Source organism: Gracilinanus agilis, chromosome 5 (genome assembly GCF_016433145.1).
Source record: "Gracilinanus agilis isolate LMUSP501 chromosome 5, AgileGrace, whole genome shotgun sequence".
Lineage (NCBI taxonomy): Eukaryota > Metazoa > Chordata > Mammalia > Didelphimorphia > Didelphidae > Gracilinanus > Gracilinanus agilis.
This window is the reverse complement of record NC_058134.1, coordinates 230,875,402-230,894,694: the sequence shown is the minus strand read 5'-3', so window position 1 is coordinate 230,894,694 and position 19,293 is coordinate 230,875,402. Positions and strand designations below refer to the sequence as shown.

The 19,293-nt window shown below is 35.6% G+C and overlaps 1 protein-coding gene across 1 annotated transcript in view; it reads right to left on the bottom strand.

Moving 5' to 3' along the window:
• The window catches only part of UHRF1BP1L (UHRF1 binding protein 1 like), a 52,797-nt gene that overhangs the window by 13,998 nt on the left and 19,506 nt on the right, over positions 1 to 19,293 (bottom strand). The window contains exons 8-15 of the mRNA XM_044679158.1: positions 18,901 to 19,071; positions 17,359 to 17,539; positions 16,164 to 16,247; positions 13,446 to 13,628; positions 12,899 to 13,017; positions 10,611 to 10,752; positions 4,461 to 4,654; positions 435 to 1,921 (exon numbers count right to left, since the gene is read on the bottom strand). Of these exons, the coding sequence (XP_044535093.1) occupies positions 435 to 1,921; positions 4,461 to 4,654; positions 10,611 to 10,752; positions 12,899 to 13,017; positions 13,446 to 13,628; positions 16,164 to 16,247; positions 17,359 to 17,539; positions 18,901 to 19,071 (2,561 nt within the window). The remainder of the gene's footprint in view (positions 1 to 434; positions 1,922 to 4,460; positions 4,655 to 10,610; positions 10,753 to 12,898; positions 13,018 to 13,445; positions 13,629 to 16,163; positions 16,248 to 17,358; positions 17,540 to 18,900; positions 19,072 to 19,293) is intronic.

Below are 19,293 nucleotides of genomic sequence, written 5' to 3'. Positions count from 1 at the left end.
GAAGAGGAGAAGGTCGGAGAAAGACAAAATGCATGCTGGTTAATTGAAGAAAGTAAACTAAAATGGAAGCTACATCTTTTATATGCTAACATCTTATTCCTTGACTTAGGGATGGAAATCCCTCTGAAACTCTTTATTTTTCTCAAAGAAAAAGTTTAAAATCAGATACCATTCAATACTGATATTCCAAAATGATCTTTGAAGTGTCATTTCTGATTTTCATGCACAAACTTTCACTTATAAGAATTAATTTTCATTTTGGTAGTAATCTTCATATATTGAGTTTACCAAGCACCTTCATATTTGCAGATTTATGATTTATCTTAAGTATATAGTATTCAAGTGCTAACTGATCAATAGTAATGACAGATTTAGATCCTGAAAACATTTTTCTTACTATTTTTTTTTAAATGAACTGAGTAGTGAATAATTACCTCAAAGAAGACTGGGATGTAAACACTCTAGCTGTGGAAGCCTGATCTTTATTTATCTCTTGTTCCTGAGAGAGTAAAGCAATTTCTGGGATCAAAGAGTCTGTGGTTCCATTTGCTTTATCCATTAAACTATTTGAAAATATATTTTGTTCATCATCTTTATTGATTAACAAAGTTCTCATATCTTCTTTGCTGTCTAAGACATTAGGTGAATCTGTAGAAGACGAACAGTTTTTGTCCCTTATTTCAGTAAGAACTTCTTCTGTTCCACTTCTGTAAACAAGTCCTATACCCTCATCTTCAGTTATCTTCCCTAAGCTTTTATCAGATGATTCCAAAGATGTCCCTTTTTGTAGATTTGTATCACTGGCTGATTTAAAAAGGCATGGATCCATGGAGGGAACGTGGCTAAGGTCAACACTCATGGACCGATTATCTGCCATAGAATTAACTCCTGAACTCCTAACATGATCTGTTACACCAGGAACAGATTTCCTTTTGGATTTCAGTGTTTCTCCACTGTCCAAGGGTGAATCATCAGGGACCAATGGGCCTTGGCCTTCAGAGAGGGGAGACTTAAATGAATGCGCTTGATCTAATGGGTGGAGCAGCAAAGCAACTTCCGCACTTTTAAGTAAAATCCCAACACAAATAGATGCCTCTGTGGCAGGTTTGCCAGTCACTGCTTCAACATCCTTCCTTAAGTTCTCTGAAAGAAGGATAAGTGAGTCATGGAGGAAAAGCAAGAACAGATACTGGTAGTGATTGATCTGCATACTGACATGTTTCTGGATGTGAACCAAGACATGAAGATCAGCATCTGGGGAAGGATGGGGAGGAAGGGAAGCAGAGAAGGCCTCGTAGGGAGACGCATTCTGTGCCCCATTGGTCAGAGGGGCAGACTCTGCACTGTAATATTCCTTGAGGAGTTTTTTGCGTTTGAGGCGACTAGCCAGGTCACTAGAGTCACTTTTTGAAATGTTTAAAGATGTTGGGGTACAATACTGGAACTCTTTTTGGGACTCTGCAAATCTGGTAGGCTGGCAAATCCAGAGGGAAAGGGGAAAAGAGTCAACAAAGTTCACTGGCCGTCCCTTCCCACTTCTCATTCCTTCATAGTCTATCCAAAACTGTGAAAAGTGCACAGCCCAGACATCAGTAGCTGCTGATGTCTTAAGAGTATGTTTATTTAGCTTGGGAGTAACGTATCCTTTATAAACATCATGCATCTTGGTATCTTGTTCATGAGCATGTCTCTGGAAGATTGGATGTAGGAGTTCAAAATTATCACAAGACTTGGGAAAGCTGGTATATGTTTTACTAAAAAAATTGCAATCTTTGAAGTCTTGGAACAAAGCTTCTAAATCAGAGTGTCGGCAGTTTGGAGAATGCCTCGTATTTGTGGCAATCATTTCAGAACTCTGAACAGAAACTGCACGTGGTTGATCTTGATGGCATTCTGATTTCTTTTCAGAGGGAATGACAAGCTAGAAGAGAAAAAAAAATTTATCTAGTCAAAGCTGTAAGTGCATAAATATATTTTCACTTATCAAAGCCAATACTTAGCTAAAAAGAGAACAAAAGTTTTGCCAAAAAAATCAGTTTACTCTTTGCTGTTTGAACATTAAATGTGAATTTAATCACACTGCTTATGCAAGAAGCAATCAGTTGGGGCCACAGTGAGCAGAGTGCCAGGGCTGGAGTCAAGAAGATCTGAGTTCGGATCATGCCTCAGGACCTTTCTATTTGTGTGACTGTAGGCAAGTCTCTTTACCTCTGTCTGCTTAAGTTTCCTCATCTGTAAAATGGGGATAATAATAACATCTTCCTTGCAGGACTTTTTTGAGGATAAAATGAGATAACATTTGTAAATCCTTTTGCAAACTAAAAAGCAGTATATAAATGCTAGTTATTATTATGTTCAGCATATAATAATTATACAACATAAAGGGCATTTTCCTATACATTTTATGATTGTTTAGTATTTCATACTTTTTTTTCTCTAGATGGCATGTGAGAGAATGAAGAAAATATAATATAAAAAAAAGTGTCAGATGCTGGGAACTTCTTTATGATCTGTGTTTTTTTTAATTCTCTGACCCAAGTGTTAGGTAGGTCCTCGATAGAAGACTCATAATGGAAATGGAAAGGAGAAAAGGCAAATCACCTCAAGAGACTGATTTCTTTTAATATTATTAATCTTTGTAAATGCTCATAGACTAAAATCTTAAGAACGACTGTAGAGCAGGACAAGAGCACCAATGGAGTGTAGAGCCCACAGGCTGCAGTCAAAGGCTCTGGAATGGGTTCTACCTCCACTACTTAATAGGGCCCTGTCACTGGGCAGGTGACTTCCCTCTCTAGGTCTCAGATTCCTCATCTGTAAAATAAGGGGGTTATCTGGATTCTCTCTCATTCTCTCATATATATATATATATATATATATATATATATATATATATATATACACACACACACACACATACATATTATACAAATAAGTATATGTGTGTGCATGCACTTTCGTATATACACATATGTATTTGTATATATTTTGTGTGTATGTACATGTACAATATTCTGAGATAATTTTATATTATATATAATCTCTTTTCACTTTAAATCCTATGATCCCAAGATTGAATTCAGTATCTCAAACTACATTTTGAAAACTTTTAAATAGAGTAATTCATATAGAATTTTCTTTAGTTCACAAGTCTCAGTAAAATCCCCTAAGTGATTCTTTTCTATTTCCTGATGATGTACTGGGAGAAGGCCACTTGACATGTTAGAATGAACTATGAACACTTGGCCAGAAGACTGTTCTCCTCTAGCTTTGCCATTTCCAAGCTCTGGAGCCACCAAGCACATTTGCTCAAGATCTCAATTTCCTTGGCCACAAAAAAGGAGGGTGGATTAGATGATCTTGAAAGCCTGCTTCTCCATGACTAGACAAGCTTCTTCTAGACTCTAAATCAAAGACATCTGCCTCCTCTGTGACATGGAGAGCATCAATGTCAACATTAAGGCCACAGCTCCTCACTCTTCACTAAATGACACCATTTCTTTTAGTCCTCTCTCTGGAATTTACCTCCTGTTAACATTTGAAAATTAGTTCAAATATTATAATACTGAGGGGGATAAATTGGCAAATGTTTTAGTCAAAAACTTTGGAGACATATAGATATCTATATATCTCCAAAGTTTTTGACTATATATATATATATGCATATATATATATATGTATATATATATATCTCCAAAGTTTTTGACTATATATATATATTATATATATATATATATATATATATGTTTGTTTATTTAAATCTCTTCCTTAGTCATAAAAATTGGACATGAGTATGAAGGAAAGAAACCTTGAGAAACTTCACCTTAAAAATTCATCTCCAGCCAGAACATTTAAATCAGATTTGGTAAGCAATAAGACTAATTAGTTTCACATCTTCCTCTTCCTGCTCATCTCTGAATGGAAGAACAGCCAAATGAGCAAAAATCAGTTAGAAAATGAAACACAGGGACTGAGGCAACTATAGACTAGATCATCAATTTTTTCCATGACAATTGAAAATTTAAGGTTAAAAATAAAGTTGCTAAATGAAAATCAGCATCACAACTGAGAAAATTCATACCATTGAAAGTAAATTAAGTTCTGGAAATGATAATACTGAAGGTTAAATCTTTTTCCTGGCTTGTGAGGTCCAAGTTGCTTTAGTTCTAGGATCACAGAATTGAAAGCTAGAAAGGGCCTCAGAGAGCTTAGAATTCAATCTCTCACTCTCCAGAGGATGAAATCAAAGTTCCAAGAGCTTATGATAATCAAGATGATAAGCAAAATCAGGATTCAAATCTAAAATGTTCTCCCAATCTAGTGTTCTTTACACTAAACCCCAAACAAGGAAAGCTGGTTATACTTGCCCTTGCCCTTATCAGGCCTTATTTCCTGTTTTGGGCTTTATATTTCAAGAGGGATAGTTGCAGTCTTCTTATCACCAGAGCATCATACAGTACCTTAAGCATTAATCCATCAACTCGAATATCAACGTGTTCATCAGACTTTGAATTGTCATTCAACTTGTACATGGCCATGAACTGATTGAGACTTTGTTTTAAATCCAACACAAACTGATTTAACCAGAGAAGACTTCTCTCATCCAGAGTAAACTGTAGTGCATTCAGTTGGACATAAAGGTTGGGACATGGAACTGGGCAGAAGAAAAATAAACACGAATGTGAAATAGCTCTAAATCATGAATAATCTTCACTAAAAACAGAATACAAGCACTTGGGTAGTAAGAAAATGAAGTGGTACAGCAATGGGCTTGGAGTCAGGAAGTCTTGAATTCAAATCTAGTCTCAGATGCTAGTTATATGACCTTGGGCAAGGCATTTAACCTCTACCTGACTCAGTTTCCTTATCTATAACATGAAAACTGAAAGTTTCATATAAATGTTAGCTATTACTATTAACAAAAGCCAAAAGTGGCAAACTCTAAAGGCATTCTTGCCAAGCAACCTATCAGCAGATACTCTGGAAGCTGTTCTTAACCTTCTCTAGAGAGATGGGGATTGGACCCTTAGGTTTACCTGATATGGAGGACCCTAGATGAGGAAACTATTGCTACCAAAGCAGTCCTGCCTTTGCAACTCTGAATCTTGCAGTCATGCCTACAGCCCCAAGAAGTTAAGTGACTGACTTGGCCAGTCACAAAGCTATCATGAGTCAGAGGAAGGACGTAAATTTAGGTCTTCCCACCTTCCAGACAACCTCTCTTTCCACCTGCTTCTTCTTCCTTGTAAGCACTCTCAGTAGATGAATTTTATCCACCCACTCAAAATAGCAAAACCAAGAATGGACAAGAGAAAGAATTCCTAATTGCTGCATTCATCTTCTGAAGTCTATCCATCATGCAAGATTCTTCACAGCTTTTCTCAAATGATTTTGTGCCAATCTCAAACGAGTGAAACAGAAACCATGTTTTCATTTCTACCAGGTCTAGCACTTCCCTCTGCTTAAAGTCAGTTCTACTTCTCAGTTCTACTTAATGAGGACTGAATTTGAGCTCTCTTAAAAACATTCATGACTAAGAATCCTTGGCAGTTAAAGTTTCTCAAAATAAGAATTCTTATTCAATCATGTGCACTACCCATAAGACCTTTAAGCGTACTAATCTCTGAACCCCATGTGGTGCCAAACAATCTCCATCTCTCCCAACTAGTACTCAAGAAAAATAATTCCCTGAACAACATGTCCTAACATGTGGATTCACTGAGAGAAAGAACTGGGCTTTTTGTCCTACAGCAAAGGGACAGAGAATCTACTTATGATAGAAAAATCAACATAAGTTTGACCCTTGTACTCAGTAAACACAAATATGCATCAAAAAAGGTGGAGAAATGTCAAAGACCTTATGCTTCATTGAGCCAAAATGAGGAGAATGGCTTTTGGTACAAAAAATGTTCACCCTAGGAGGATCTTAATTTTTGGAAAGTTTTTAGACATTTCTGAACACTGTTTCATAATGAAAATGGTTTAATGAATGCCTTAAACAACACCCCTTGGTTTCACTTAATTGTTAGCATGACAACTGTTGGTACCCAAACTGAAGAGGAAGCTTTAATTTAGTACTAGGTATTTTTAAGCAAACTTGCAGGCTTACCATTCCCACTGACATCATTTTAGCCCAGATCCTTATTACATTTGTAGCCTCCTACTGGAATATTCCAAGCCCCGGGCCAGTCTCTTTTTTTGTCAGTCTCTCCTCCCTCAAATCATCTGATATATCCATGAATTAACTGATATTAATTCTGCAGAGTTAGATTAATCTTCCACTGCTTTCATCATTTCATTCTTCTCCGATGTCTAAGTTTCTCACACCCCAGAAATCTGCCTCCCCACAACATTTCCATAGTGCTTTAGCCATGAATTTGCACACATGATCTCATTTGATCCTCACAAATATTCTATGAGGTAGACAAGAGATAGTCACATTTTACAGATGAGGAAACAAAAACTCAGAGGGATTAATCAAGCATTTGTTAAGTAACTAAGATCACAAGGTGAGAACAGAACAATGTCTGCAGTTCCACTGTACCATGTTTGTCCCTCTGGCCCCATTTTTCTATCTGTTCAGCCTTACTTTGCCAGATTCTTCAAACATCTTCCTAAAAGGGCTAGTCTCTTCACCGCCCCATGAATACATCATGCTCATTGCCACCACCATCTCCATGTCCTTTCAGCTTCTTCCAATCTAGTTATGCCATTTTTAGGCCCAACTCAAGGACAATACTTTCCATAAAAACACCTGACTACTTTAGTCCTCATGGAAATCCTTTACATGACTTTAATATATGACTAAATTTAGCACCTAATCATAAACTGTTAGTTTGTGCACAGCTAGTTTCATGAGAAGTGAATTCTATTCCCATAACACTAATCATTATCTGAAATTATTCTCAAAAATCCTTCACTAGACCTTGCCATCCTCTCCAACTAATGTCCTAGATCAGTGATTCCCAAAGTGGTGGGTGCTGCAGTGATCCAGGGTGGCAGTGATGGCCACAGGTGCATCTATCTTTCCTATTAATTGCTATTAAGATTAAAAAAAAATTAATTTCCAGGGGGCTAAGTAATATTTTTTCTGAGAAGGGGGTGGTAGGCCAAAAAAGTTTGGGAACCACTGTCCTAGATCATTATTCCCTTTCTTTGCCAAACTCCCAGAAAAAATTATATACTTATCTCCTCTACTTCATCTCTCACTCATTCTTCGATCATTTGTGTTCTAACAGATGATCTCTTTTCTCTGCCAAACCAGCTCTTTCCAAAATAACTTGGGGGATAATATTAATGAATCAGCATCAATCTAGAAGGAAATTTATTTACCCATCTCCAGCTCTTATTCTCTTCTTTCCATTCCCACTGAACCCCCTATTTTAAAGCTCTCCTTTCCTCTTCCTTGGACAACTACAACACCATCTTCACTTCCCTTCTTAGGTTTCTACTCCAATCTATTCTATAGTCTATCAATAAAGTCATCTTCTTGAAGTAATATCAACACTATTTTGTTCTGAAAACTTCAAAAGCTCTTTACTCTCTATCTTATGGATAAAAATGAACATAGGCATTCATGGCCCTACATAATCTGGCTCCAATTTATCTTGCCAGCTTTAACACTAAGTCCCTTCCATGACTTCTGTATTGCAGCTAAATAAGCTCATTAACATTCCCTAAATTTGTCTTGCCCCTTCTTTTTGCATTTCCTCATGACACCTCCAAAGCCTTGAATGCTCTCTTATATTCCTGCCAGTTCAAATATCTTAAGAATCAGCTCAGGTGCTGTTCTGTTCCTTCATAAGACCTTCTCTGACTGCCCCACAGAACAACCTCTACCAGCAACACACTCACAATTTTCCCATGTACTAATCAAACTTAATTCATATTATTGTGATAGTGCTCCTCTCCTATTATCACCTATTACACTGTAACCTCCTTGAAGGTACCTCCAGGGTCTTCTTTATGTAGACATTACACTGCCCTGCATAAAACAAACCCATAAAAAAAAATCTATGAAGTATTACTGCATATGTTTATTGATTAATATGGTCTAAGCTTGGTTTTATCTGCACAACCAGTATAAATTTTTTGGAGATAGGATCCATATTGTCAGGCATACAGACATATGCTGACTTGTTAAAAAAAGATATTTAGAAAATTTAGCTATTTACAGGGAAGAAATAGTATTTTTAAGGAGTCTTTCCTGAGAAATTCCCCAAAATAAATGTAGGTCCACTTCAAAGTATACAAAAAAAAGTTTCATATTGAAAAATTGTATACTTCTACACTAAAAAAAGTGAATGTAGAAATCACATATGTGTTTTTTGAAGCCCTTACTTAGCTATTCATTTTGAGAATTTTTCAGGAAAGACCTTAGGTCTCTGCAACTATTTTCATAGTGTGAGCTAGGCTGACAATCTCTAATCCCCACACTCCTCTCCAAGTCTTTTCTCATGTCACTACCAAATTGATATTCCTACTATACAAGTCCGATCTCAGCACTCTCTTGTTCAAAAAGCTTCAGTACCACTGGGTTGACCACTCAAGGCCCTCTACAACCTAGTCCCAGAATACCTTCCATCTGACTGCATGTTACTCTAACACACACTCAATACTTTAGTCAAAGCGGTCTATATTACTGAGACAAAAACACTCGGTTAAACTCTCCTGCTTCCACACCTTTCTGTACCCCTCCCTGTGCCCAAAATGGTTTCTCCTCATATTATTATTATATTATACCTATTATTCTTCCCTTCTTTCAAAGCATAGCTCAGACACCTCCTTCTTCCTGATCTGCTCAGCTTTAAATCCTCTCTGTCTGTCCACTGTCTCTCTTCCCACTTAGGTCTTCTCTTCCTCCTATCTCTTTCTCTCCCATCTCTTTGTTTCTCTATCTCTCTCCCTCTTTTCCTTGAACCTCTCAGATCACTCTAATTTTCCTTATGTATTCAATCACCATCTCATTATTTTTAAGCATTATTTACAAAGGTATTTTATCCCTACTTCTTATAGAGTTTTTACCATTAAGGAATTTGTCTTTGAAAATTCATCTTTGACCTACCACAGGGCATAAGTGTGGTATGGACTTAATACATGTTTATTGAATTAAAAGCTGAATTTAACATAAAAATGGTGCAGTAATGTGAGATTATCATACACAAGGCTCAGGGCCTTTTAAAGGAAAGTGGGCTGAACAAAAAGGAATATTGAATTCCTTGTGTGTTCATTTACAGAAGTAATGGGGAAAAATCCTGAGAACAAGCTAAGAAACAAGGGTTCTACTTCGGCTCTTTAAATAATCATTATTTAATTTTCTTAGGCAAGGCCCATAATCCCTATTTCTCTTTTCTCATTTGTAATTGGAAACAATAGCCCCTTTTCCCCTCTACTTCAAAAGGTCATAGTGAAGATCAAATGAAATGTCCATGAAAACTCCTAGTGGAGAGAATTTATACAATCTGAAAATGTAATATAGTTAAGGCAAACTCTAAATAACAAATGGCTTGAACTGGGGGGATGAGGGGGAAAGGGCAAGGATTTGGCTATTAAGAGTTGTATACGGATGACTACCTTAAATAAAGTAAATTCATGTTTTGTTTTGATTTGTCCAAGTTTACAGCCCCACCTACTACATACATTTATTCTGATACAGCTGTACAGTAGAAGGTCATTTGTAAAATAAAATAAGCAGAAGTCTAAACTGCATTCTTTGTTTATAATATCAGCTGGCATTTATAGAGCACTTTAAGGTTTCCAAAGTGCTTTGCATAGGTCATCTCATTTGATCGTCACTATTATCATCCCCATTTTTCAGATGAAAATACTGAGACCCCAAGAGGCCTAAGGCAGGAAGTGACCTCAGGTCTTCCTGACTCAAGTCAACTGCTCTAGCAACTACATAACTTAGTTGTTCCAACCTAGTAAAATAAGTGACAGTGTTTTTGAAAAAGAACTAGGTCAACAGCCATCCTAAGATACAAAAAGATATATGAGGTCACTGATGTGAATACTTCTCCATCATCTCATATTACAGTCTTCCTATCTGGTGCAATCCTTATCCACAAATCTGCCATAGATGAGAAAGACATAAAAATGGTTTCCCATAAACTACTGTTCCCAATTCCTGATGTCAATATTGTCAATTTCAATAGGGGGTGGCCCCTATAAATTTGAATAACAACTAGAAAGTATCATTCCTGGAATTTTAGCTGGAAAGAGTCATGTATGCAATGAATTAGGAGCTCAATTTTGAATTTTAAACCTGCCTTCATGGAAATAAGCATTTTTTAAAAATATGTATTATTGGCTCTTAAAATCTGCTGTTTCAAATATGATTCCAGAATAAAAATTTGCCTGCCATAAATTTTGTTTGAAAATAACACTAAAAATTAGTATTTATTACTTTCCACACTCATCTTGAATTATTCATTTTTTTCAGTAGCTAAAATTAAGTTGGATTTTACAAAAGAGAAATTAAAGCTTTCAATTTATTCTGAAAATACAATTTTGATGCTCCAAATTCACATAGCACTTTTCATCAGATAATCTTCAGAAGCTTAATAATTATGAGCCAAATAAGTTATGAAATAGAAGAAAATAAACCTTACTGGGAAAATCCTTGCCATCTGGATAGTAGTATTCTGTGAACTCTATGTAAACAGCTGACATTTCTTGTGGAAGATAGAGGGATTTTTTATTGCAGGAAATCATAGTTTTCGGAGAAGATCGATACTGGTCAGCTGTAGAAACCTGCAAAAGAATCCTAGCTGCTTAAATGACATTATTTTTAAAAATAAATGAATAAAATACTTTCCAAATGGAACCTATAAGCTCAAAGAACTTTAACGATAAAGTATAGCCAAGTTTTAAGAGATTTATTTATGATTTTAAAGAAGGATTTTGTTTCTCTCAAAACCCAAGAGATAAGTGTCAAAAGGAATCATGATTTAACTTTTAACTTAAGCTTTTGGAAAACATTCCAGATAAGCCTGAAATAACATGATAACATTAACTGTTCACCATATCAACTGACAGATGTAGTCACTAAAGATTAAATTCAATAAATTCCAAGAGAGTAATATATAAAAATTAAGATCAAGCAACAAGCATGTAAACGACAAAAATTTGTCTGATATCAGACAAAAATGAAGTCTGATACATCAGTTTTTCTCCTCTATTTTTTCTAAAAAAAGAAAAAATATAAAATGGCTCTTAATGTTATGGATCTTCCATTTCTGTTTCTGTAGTGACCATGGAGGAATGCTGGAAAAAAGAAAGAGGAGATGCAAATAATCACATTAATTTTAGACCATCTATAAATTTTAATTTGGTCATTAATACTCCAAATATAAGGCCCTTAACAATGACCAAAACAAGAATATATGCTTTTGGAAGAGAATTGAATTTTATCAGTCTTGACTTTTCTGTTACAAACAAAACCAGAAGAAAGAAGTTGCTCATAGTTTCAGGGGGAGAGGTGGGCATAAACAAAAGAATTGATGGGAGTTAGTTTTCTTGAGTTCCCAAAGGCAACAAGCAACGTCATTTCGTGGAGCATTTGGTCATCTTATATGAACAACAAAAAGCAAGGGAATAACCATTTCAAAGCAAATATGAAAAATAGTTGGAAGGAAGACTACACAGGACAATAGTAATCCAAATTATTTGGTTCAAAATTTTTTTAATCAATCAGTAGAACAAATTAAATATCCAACACACAAAAACAATAAAACATATTATCAAAGTGTTTGCTAAATTCAAAGACCTGAACAAGTAGGGTCCAAATTTGCTATAGATCAAAAATTCACCAGAAAAACTGGAAAGTAGGCTGGCAAAAAGTTTTGGAAAACTTGTCTTACCATATATACTAAAACATTCTCTAAATGGACATACGATCTAGATAGAAAAGATCACGTCATAAACAAATTAGAGGTTGCTTAGCTAGGAAGGAAATAATTTGAGGGACCATGAACAGAAAAAAGTCCATTACCTAACAAAGGATAGAGTGGATCATATTAGATAAAATGAAAACTTCTGAATATAAAAACTAGAAAGGATCTTTTATAGGAACAAAATCAATACAGATAAAACTAAAGGGGAAACAATCAAAAGGGGAAAAAATCTTTGCAAATTTCTGCCACAAAGGTCTGTTATACAAGATCCAAAATGAACTAATTAAATATACAAGGACAAAAGTTATTCCCTATAGATAAATGGTCAAAGAATATGGAAAAAGCAGTTATCAAATGATGAAATCTAAGCTATCAATAACCATATAAAAATGCTCCAGATCACTAAATATTGGAGAAATGAAAATTAAAACAATTCTGTATTTCCAATAAATACCTATTAAGGGAGTCAAAAATGATTTAAAGAAAAAAATAAAAAAATATATGAGAGTTGCTGGGAGGACAGCGGAAAGAAAGATACATTAATACATTGTTGGTAAAATTGTGATGTGATCCAAACATTCTAGAAAGTAATTTTAAATATGCCCCAAAAGGCAATAAATTATGTATATGAATTGACTCAATGTTACCACAACTAGGCTTATATTCCAGAGAGATCAAAGAAAGGAGAAAAAGGATCCACATGTACAAATAATATTCTCAGCAGTTTTTTCTCATATCGAAAAATGGAAACAAAATCGGTGATTATCCATTAGGGAAAGGCTAAACTGAAATATGGATATAATGAAATATTCCTGCACTGTAAGAGAACTTAGAAAATCTGCATGAATTGAAGCTCAAAAGTGAAGCAGAAACTTTATTAAATTCATTCATACCAGGCAGACCTAGTCAAAACATTTCATTTTAAATAAAATGGTGATATTGCTTCCTAGAGCTATTGATAAGAACCTCTAAAATTCTCTCATTGAAAAAAACACACAATGTACCTGGTATATATTGAAATCTGCAAGTCTAACCACCACAGAACTTGACATTAGTTTAGCTTTTGATTGCAGAGATGATATAGAAGGAGTTCTAGTAATCCCTTTAGGCACTGATTCTTTCCCTATAAGAAAAAAAAGTTTTCAAAATGTACTGCAAAAATATTTTTTACAGTCAGTAGCATGGTCCTTTATTATTAACAGAACTATTAGAAGTCTGAAGTAAAAAACATTTATAGTTAAAATGATTCCATCTCTTTTAAATAAGAAGACTATACACACCCAAAGGCCAGAGAGGATCTCTTCCAAGGCTTTGGCTAGGACTACATCCTTCAAAAGATTTCACAGAATTGTAGAAGATGTTGAAAAACTCTATTCTACATTTTATATACAGTAAAAGTTAGTTGGATTTTTTTTTATGTCTTAGTCTCTAATTTGAGAAAAGAGTATAGATTTTTAGAAATTAAGTGGAAAGAATGGAGAAAGGACCAATGTGACTATTCATATCCAATAATGTAATAAGAACCCTGTAATGTTGTTAGAGGAAACACACCTGTTGGGGCATGCTGAGGGGAAGCCTGTGTTGGGGATTTGGGAGGAGAATCAACATTATTATCCTTCACAGCCTGTTTAAGCATTTCAACGTTGTAGCTGAACTCATCCAACAACTCTTTGGCCCATCCACTTTTGGTCTTGGTGGCATCACTATAATGCATCCAGTGACTACAACTGTCTCCTGCAAATATCAAGAGACAAATTTACTTTCTTCTCCTTCATTTATGTTTTTAAAGAAGCAAGATTTTATAAGAGTTAGAGAGTTAACATGGTAGCAGATATAAAAAGGAGGTCTTGAAGACAACAAGACCTGGCTTCAAGTTCCCCACTGGTCATTTAACCTTCTTCAATGCTCTGGGAGACTCTCCAAAGAAGCTTCCTTCTGCAAGAGTTCTGGACAAATGAGATCTCAGGCCCAGAGTCCACTGTGAGTGACAAGGATGCTTTAATTTCTTAATGAATCTATTGCCTTTTAACTGGCAAAAGTGAAATAAGTAGAACAAGGAAAATAATATACACAATAACTACAAAATGGAAAACAACAGTAATAGCAAATTGAATTGAACCAGTTATTGTGGCAGAGCTTGGCCTCAAATAAAAAGCAAAAAGGGGATTATAGCCCCTGTCCTTCCTCTTGAGGAGCACTATGGACATGGGATACTGAACATCCTATCACACCTGATTTACTTCCTCCTTAGTTTTGCTGAACTCTTTTTCTTCTTGGTCATAATTCTTCAGAATGGGGAGGAAGCAGAGATGTATCAGATGCAATGGATAGATTACTGAGCCTGGAATCAGGAAGGTCTGAGTTTGAATCTGGTCTCAGACACTAACTGTATGAACCTGGGCAAATCATTTTGTTGCTATTTGCCTCAGTTTCCACATCGGTAAAATGAGATTAATAATACGCCTACTCAGGGTGGTTGTGAGGACTAAATGAAATAATATTTGTAAAACATTTAGCACAGTGCCTAGCACCAAGTAAGCATGATATAAATGTTAGCTATTATTATTATGCTGGGGAAAAGTAGGTGATATAAAAACAAGAGGTATTTTTTTAAAAATCCACTCTTTCAAAATCACCTATCACCTAATTTAGTCTCTTAGAGAACTAAAATGAGCAAAATCTGATTCCATACAGGCGGAAGCAGTTTGAAGCTAACTGTATGTCAGGGCTTTTGTCAAGAAATTACTCCAGATGCAAAGTGATATAAGCAGAACTAGGAAAACATTGTACACAGTAACAGTAATATTGTATAATGATCAGTTGTGAAAGAGTTAGCCATTCTCAGGAATACAATGATCTAGGACAATTCTGAAAGATTTAGGACAAAGAATGCTTTCTATCTCCAATTCTTTTTAGAATTGTTAAGAGTAAGAATTCTAATAAAAGCTTAAGATTTTTCACTTGTTTATTGGGGTTTATGTTTGCGGAGGGGTTGGTTTTAAGATTATTCACTTACAAAAGTGAATGATATGTAAATAAAAAAATTTTAAGTGGTAAAAAAAGGAAATTACTCCATATAGAAGTTCAAATGATTCAGGTTCAGCACCAAGGTGCATTGTTTCAAGGTGCCAACTATGTAGGCATCTTTCATCAGCCAAAACCTCAGTTTTTCTCTCCCTCAAAATTAGGGAGAGAAGTCCTGAGAGCAAGTTCAGCAATATCAGCATGGGAGAGACATTTTATCAAAGAGGATTCCAATTTGGCTGGTCATTTGATCCTAATCCTCCAAGGAAATATTAAAATGGCCAAATGCTGGTCAAGGAAAATGCCCTAAGTAGTTTATATATCTGACAAGAGGAATACACTAAAAACTCTTAAAAGTTTTAATGCGTGGGGGCATAAAGAAGTGCAGATCCAGGAGAACATTGTACACAGAGACTGATACATCATGGTAAAATCAAATGTAATGGACTTCTTTACTAGCAGCAATGCAAGGATCTAGAGCAAGGCTGAGGGACTTATGAGAAAGAAAACTAGCCACATCCAGAGGAAGAACTGTGGGAGGAGAATCACAGAAGAAAAACAACTGCTTGAACACATGGGCCGATGGGGATATTACTGGGGATGTAGACAATAAACGATAACTCTAGTCCAACTATCAATAATATGGAATTAGGTCTTAATCAATGATACATGTAAAACCCAGTGGAATTGTGCATTGGCTAAGGGGGTTTATGGAGATTTGGGGGAGAGGGAAAGAACATGAAATATGTAACTATGGGAAAATATTCAAAATTAAAATTAAAAAAAAAGAGAGAATGAGAAGTCTAAATAATCCAGCTTTCATAAAGTATACCTCTGGGAAGGAAAAACCATATGTGCATTTTTGAACGATCTATTTTTTAAAAATTACATACCTTTTTGTCCTATACTCATGGAAAAAGAAAACAAATAGATCAACATAAAAACATCAAATTCATTAAGTATGGCTTCTGATGTTTTGAGATGTTTCTATCTTATGTGATTTTAATAAAGCTTACTAATATTTCTTCCCTGAGATCTACTCATTCAATTTGGGCAGGAATTTTTTGAAAAATTAATATTTCAATCATCTATTGTCATCTTAAAAATAATTTTTGCTAGACCTATAGAATCTAAGATCCTCTATAAGAGGAAGTTTTGCGTTATCTTAAGGAAAGAGAATTTGATAATATGTGAAGTATATCAGACATACACTAACTCTACAGCCTCTTGCCAAGTTTTACATACCTGCTTTGTGATAAGGATAGTAATCAACAGTTAGGTGACTAAAAGAGAGCTGCATGGCTCCTCCCGTGATGCGTCTACTAGTCTCTACAAAAAAAAAACAACAAATAATTAAGTATAATATGGACTTTACTTTATCATTAGAAAATATCATGTCGAAGCATTTAATGTATGGCTAGTACTCCTCATTAAAGCAGATTACATTCAAGTTTATATAGAAACACATTTTTTGCTCAAAATTTTAATAATATAAATTTAAGTCTATTTTTTTTTAATTTTTTTTTTTTTAAACCCTTGTACTTCGGTGTATTGTCTCATAGGTGGAAGATTGGTAAGGGTGGGCAATGGGGGTCAAGTGACTTGCCCAGGGTCACACAGCTGGGAAGTGGCTGAGGCCGGGTTTGAACCTAGGACCTCCTGTCTCTAGGCCTGACTCTCACTCCACTGAGCTACCCAGCTGCCCCTTAAGTCTATTTTTAAAAAGATTACATAAAAGAAAACATCTATCTGAGAGAAACTGGCAAACCAAATAAACTAGTGTTAAGAAAAAACTGGCTGGAGTAAGGGAAGACATATGGGAATCTGGAAGAGAAAAAGCACTGCCATCCAAAGCTAATTGGTCCAAAGTGGGGATCACATAATCTTAAATACTGTTTTCTAACAAACTGGTTGGCCAGCTTAGATACTCTTATTTTGTGTAGCCAGTGGCAGAGGTTAGAATTCTTTTATATAGCCGGGAGATTATTGGAGCACATCATTGGCACAGGGAAGCTTTGGTCTTTGATTGATATAGAAATGACTGCTAAAGAGCTGCCCAGGATCTCTGAAGCTTAGCATCAAACAGAGGAAAAGTAGGCTATTAAAAGAAATGACCTGACAGATACTAGGCTGTATAGGTAAGATAAAGCTGAAGAGGACCTAGAACCCAAATGGGAAGTAGAAATTTGCTTAGATATTAGTAATCTATCATAAGCTGAGTTTCATTACAAGGATAAGGCCAAAGTAGCACAAAAGACAGATACAGGGATCAAGCTTAACCCTCCCAGTATCAGCATCTCTATCAGAGGTTTGCCAGTCTTCTTACTCATCAGCTAAAGGCAGGACTAGTAAAATGTAGCAAAATCATCTGCATCGATGCTATCACAATAGTTCTAAAAAAAAAGCGAAGGGATCAATCCTAATATTCTAGCTTTATTACCTTTTTCTTTAGCATGAATGTCATCACATATGTGCAGATCTAGATGAGAAATTACTAAGTGATGAGAGGTTTCTTTAACATCAAAATCATTGAAGATTTTTGCAATTGTATCATTGAGGTCAGGCACAGCTGATGTTTGCGGGGTCTTCACCTGATGAGAACTTGGAGCTGGAGCAGAGCTCTGCAAAGATAAGAACCTATCATATTGACAGCAAATCCTTTCTGATGAATTTATGGGACCATGGGAACAAGGAATGCACAAGACAAGAAAAGATGTACGAATTACTCTCATTACCAGGAAGGGAAAACCCACATTGATAAGATCATAAATCAATGAAGAATGAAAGTACAGCTCCAAGTTACCCTGCTAGTCAAGTTACCAAAAGTCAGAGGTCATCTTTAAAAAAATAAATTAACTTAGACTGCCTAAAACTGTTTAAACATAGTCAAAACTACTTTTAGCAGTGAATAAGCTCCTTGCTGCCATGAAAATGTTATTCAGTACAATTGAGGCCATTTTTTCTTCCCACAAAAGAGCTGGGATCCTTCTGGGTAGCAGCAGCATCTAGCTGGATGCCAGGAAAGGGCCTGTACTGAATAGCAGGAAGGACAAGAGATTTGTAGGAATAAATGTACCTCTGTTGGTCTCAAAATATTCATTTAAGATAGTGACCAGTAATAGAACTTGAATAAGTATGAATCACAGAACTGCAAAATTTAATTTAATTCAAACACTAGGCACTTAATTATGTGTAAGCCAGCCACAGTGATAGGTGATAAAGATGATATGAGGATTAAAAAAAGCTATTCTCTGAAAGAGCTTAAATTCTACTTCAAAAATTACTTAAAACACAATCAAAATGAAGACCAAAATTTCTCTCTCTTTAAAAAAGAAAATCGAGTAATCTGGTCCTGACTGTTTGGGGGAGGTTGAGGCTCTTATCAGCTGTCTCTCTTCAGGCTCCAATCCCAGTCCTCTTTAGCTGTACTGGTACAGTTTTCATTGCATAGTTTTGCCACAAAAATCCAATAACTTGTGGCTGAGTCTATGGTCTCTGTAGATTTAGTTTGGGCCTACCCTAAGATAGTAGTGTTTGCCACACTGTGGATCTGTCTGGCCTAACTAAGCTCTTGAAGGCAACAAATGTGTCCTCTATTTGTTGTATGTTCCTTCTATCACAAAAAGGTATTGGAGTTAAAAAAAAAACTAATTGTCTAATAATAAACTAACAAAATGATATTTTTTCTTAATCGAAGACATGAAATTCTTGTTACTTGTCAATTACCCATTTTGCCTTTTTTTTTAAAAAAAAGATTCCACTACCACACCAATGCAACCACCAACAATTGGGAAATTGGTCTTGATCAAGGACACATGACAAAACCAGTGGAAATGTGCGTCGGCCATGGGTGGGGGGAGTGCGGGGGGTGAAGGGGAAAGTAGGAGCATGAAACATGTAACCATGTTAAAAATGATTATTAATAAATGTTAAAAAAAAATATTCCAACAAAAGCAACTAATCTATTCACTGAATGGCATACCTGGGTAGGCTCCGAAGCCATACTCTTCCTCTGTTCTGTCGACTTTTCTATAGCTTCACTAAGGGACTTTGCGTATTGTACCATTGCCTTCAACTGGGAATCCGTCAGAACCCACAATAAGTCATCCAATATTAGCACCAACTTTGTAGCTATGACATTGCAGTCCTTTAACTGTTGAACAAAATCAATTTATAGAATCAAATCATGATGTAAGCATTTTTATTTTTTTGATGGTACTCAATGTAGATGTTTTCTTCATAAAAAACTATAACCCTATTTCCTTTGACACCTTAGTGTCAAAATGCCACCGTGTAATGTCATTCTCAAAAATGATTGTCTTCCAAAGTAAAGGACACAAATGGCACTTAACAATTTAGTATTCAGCAAGTATAT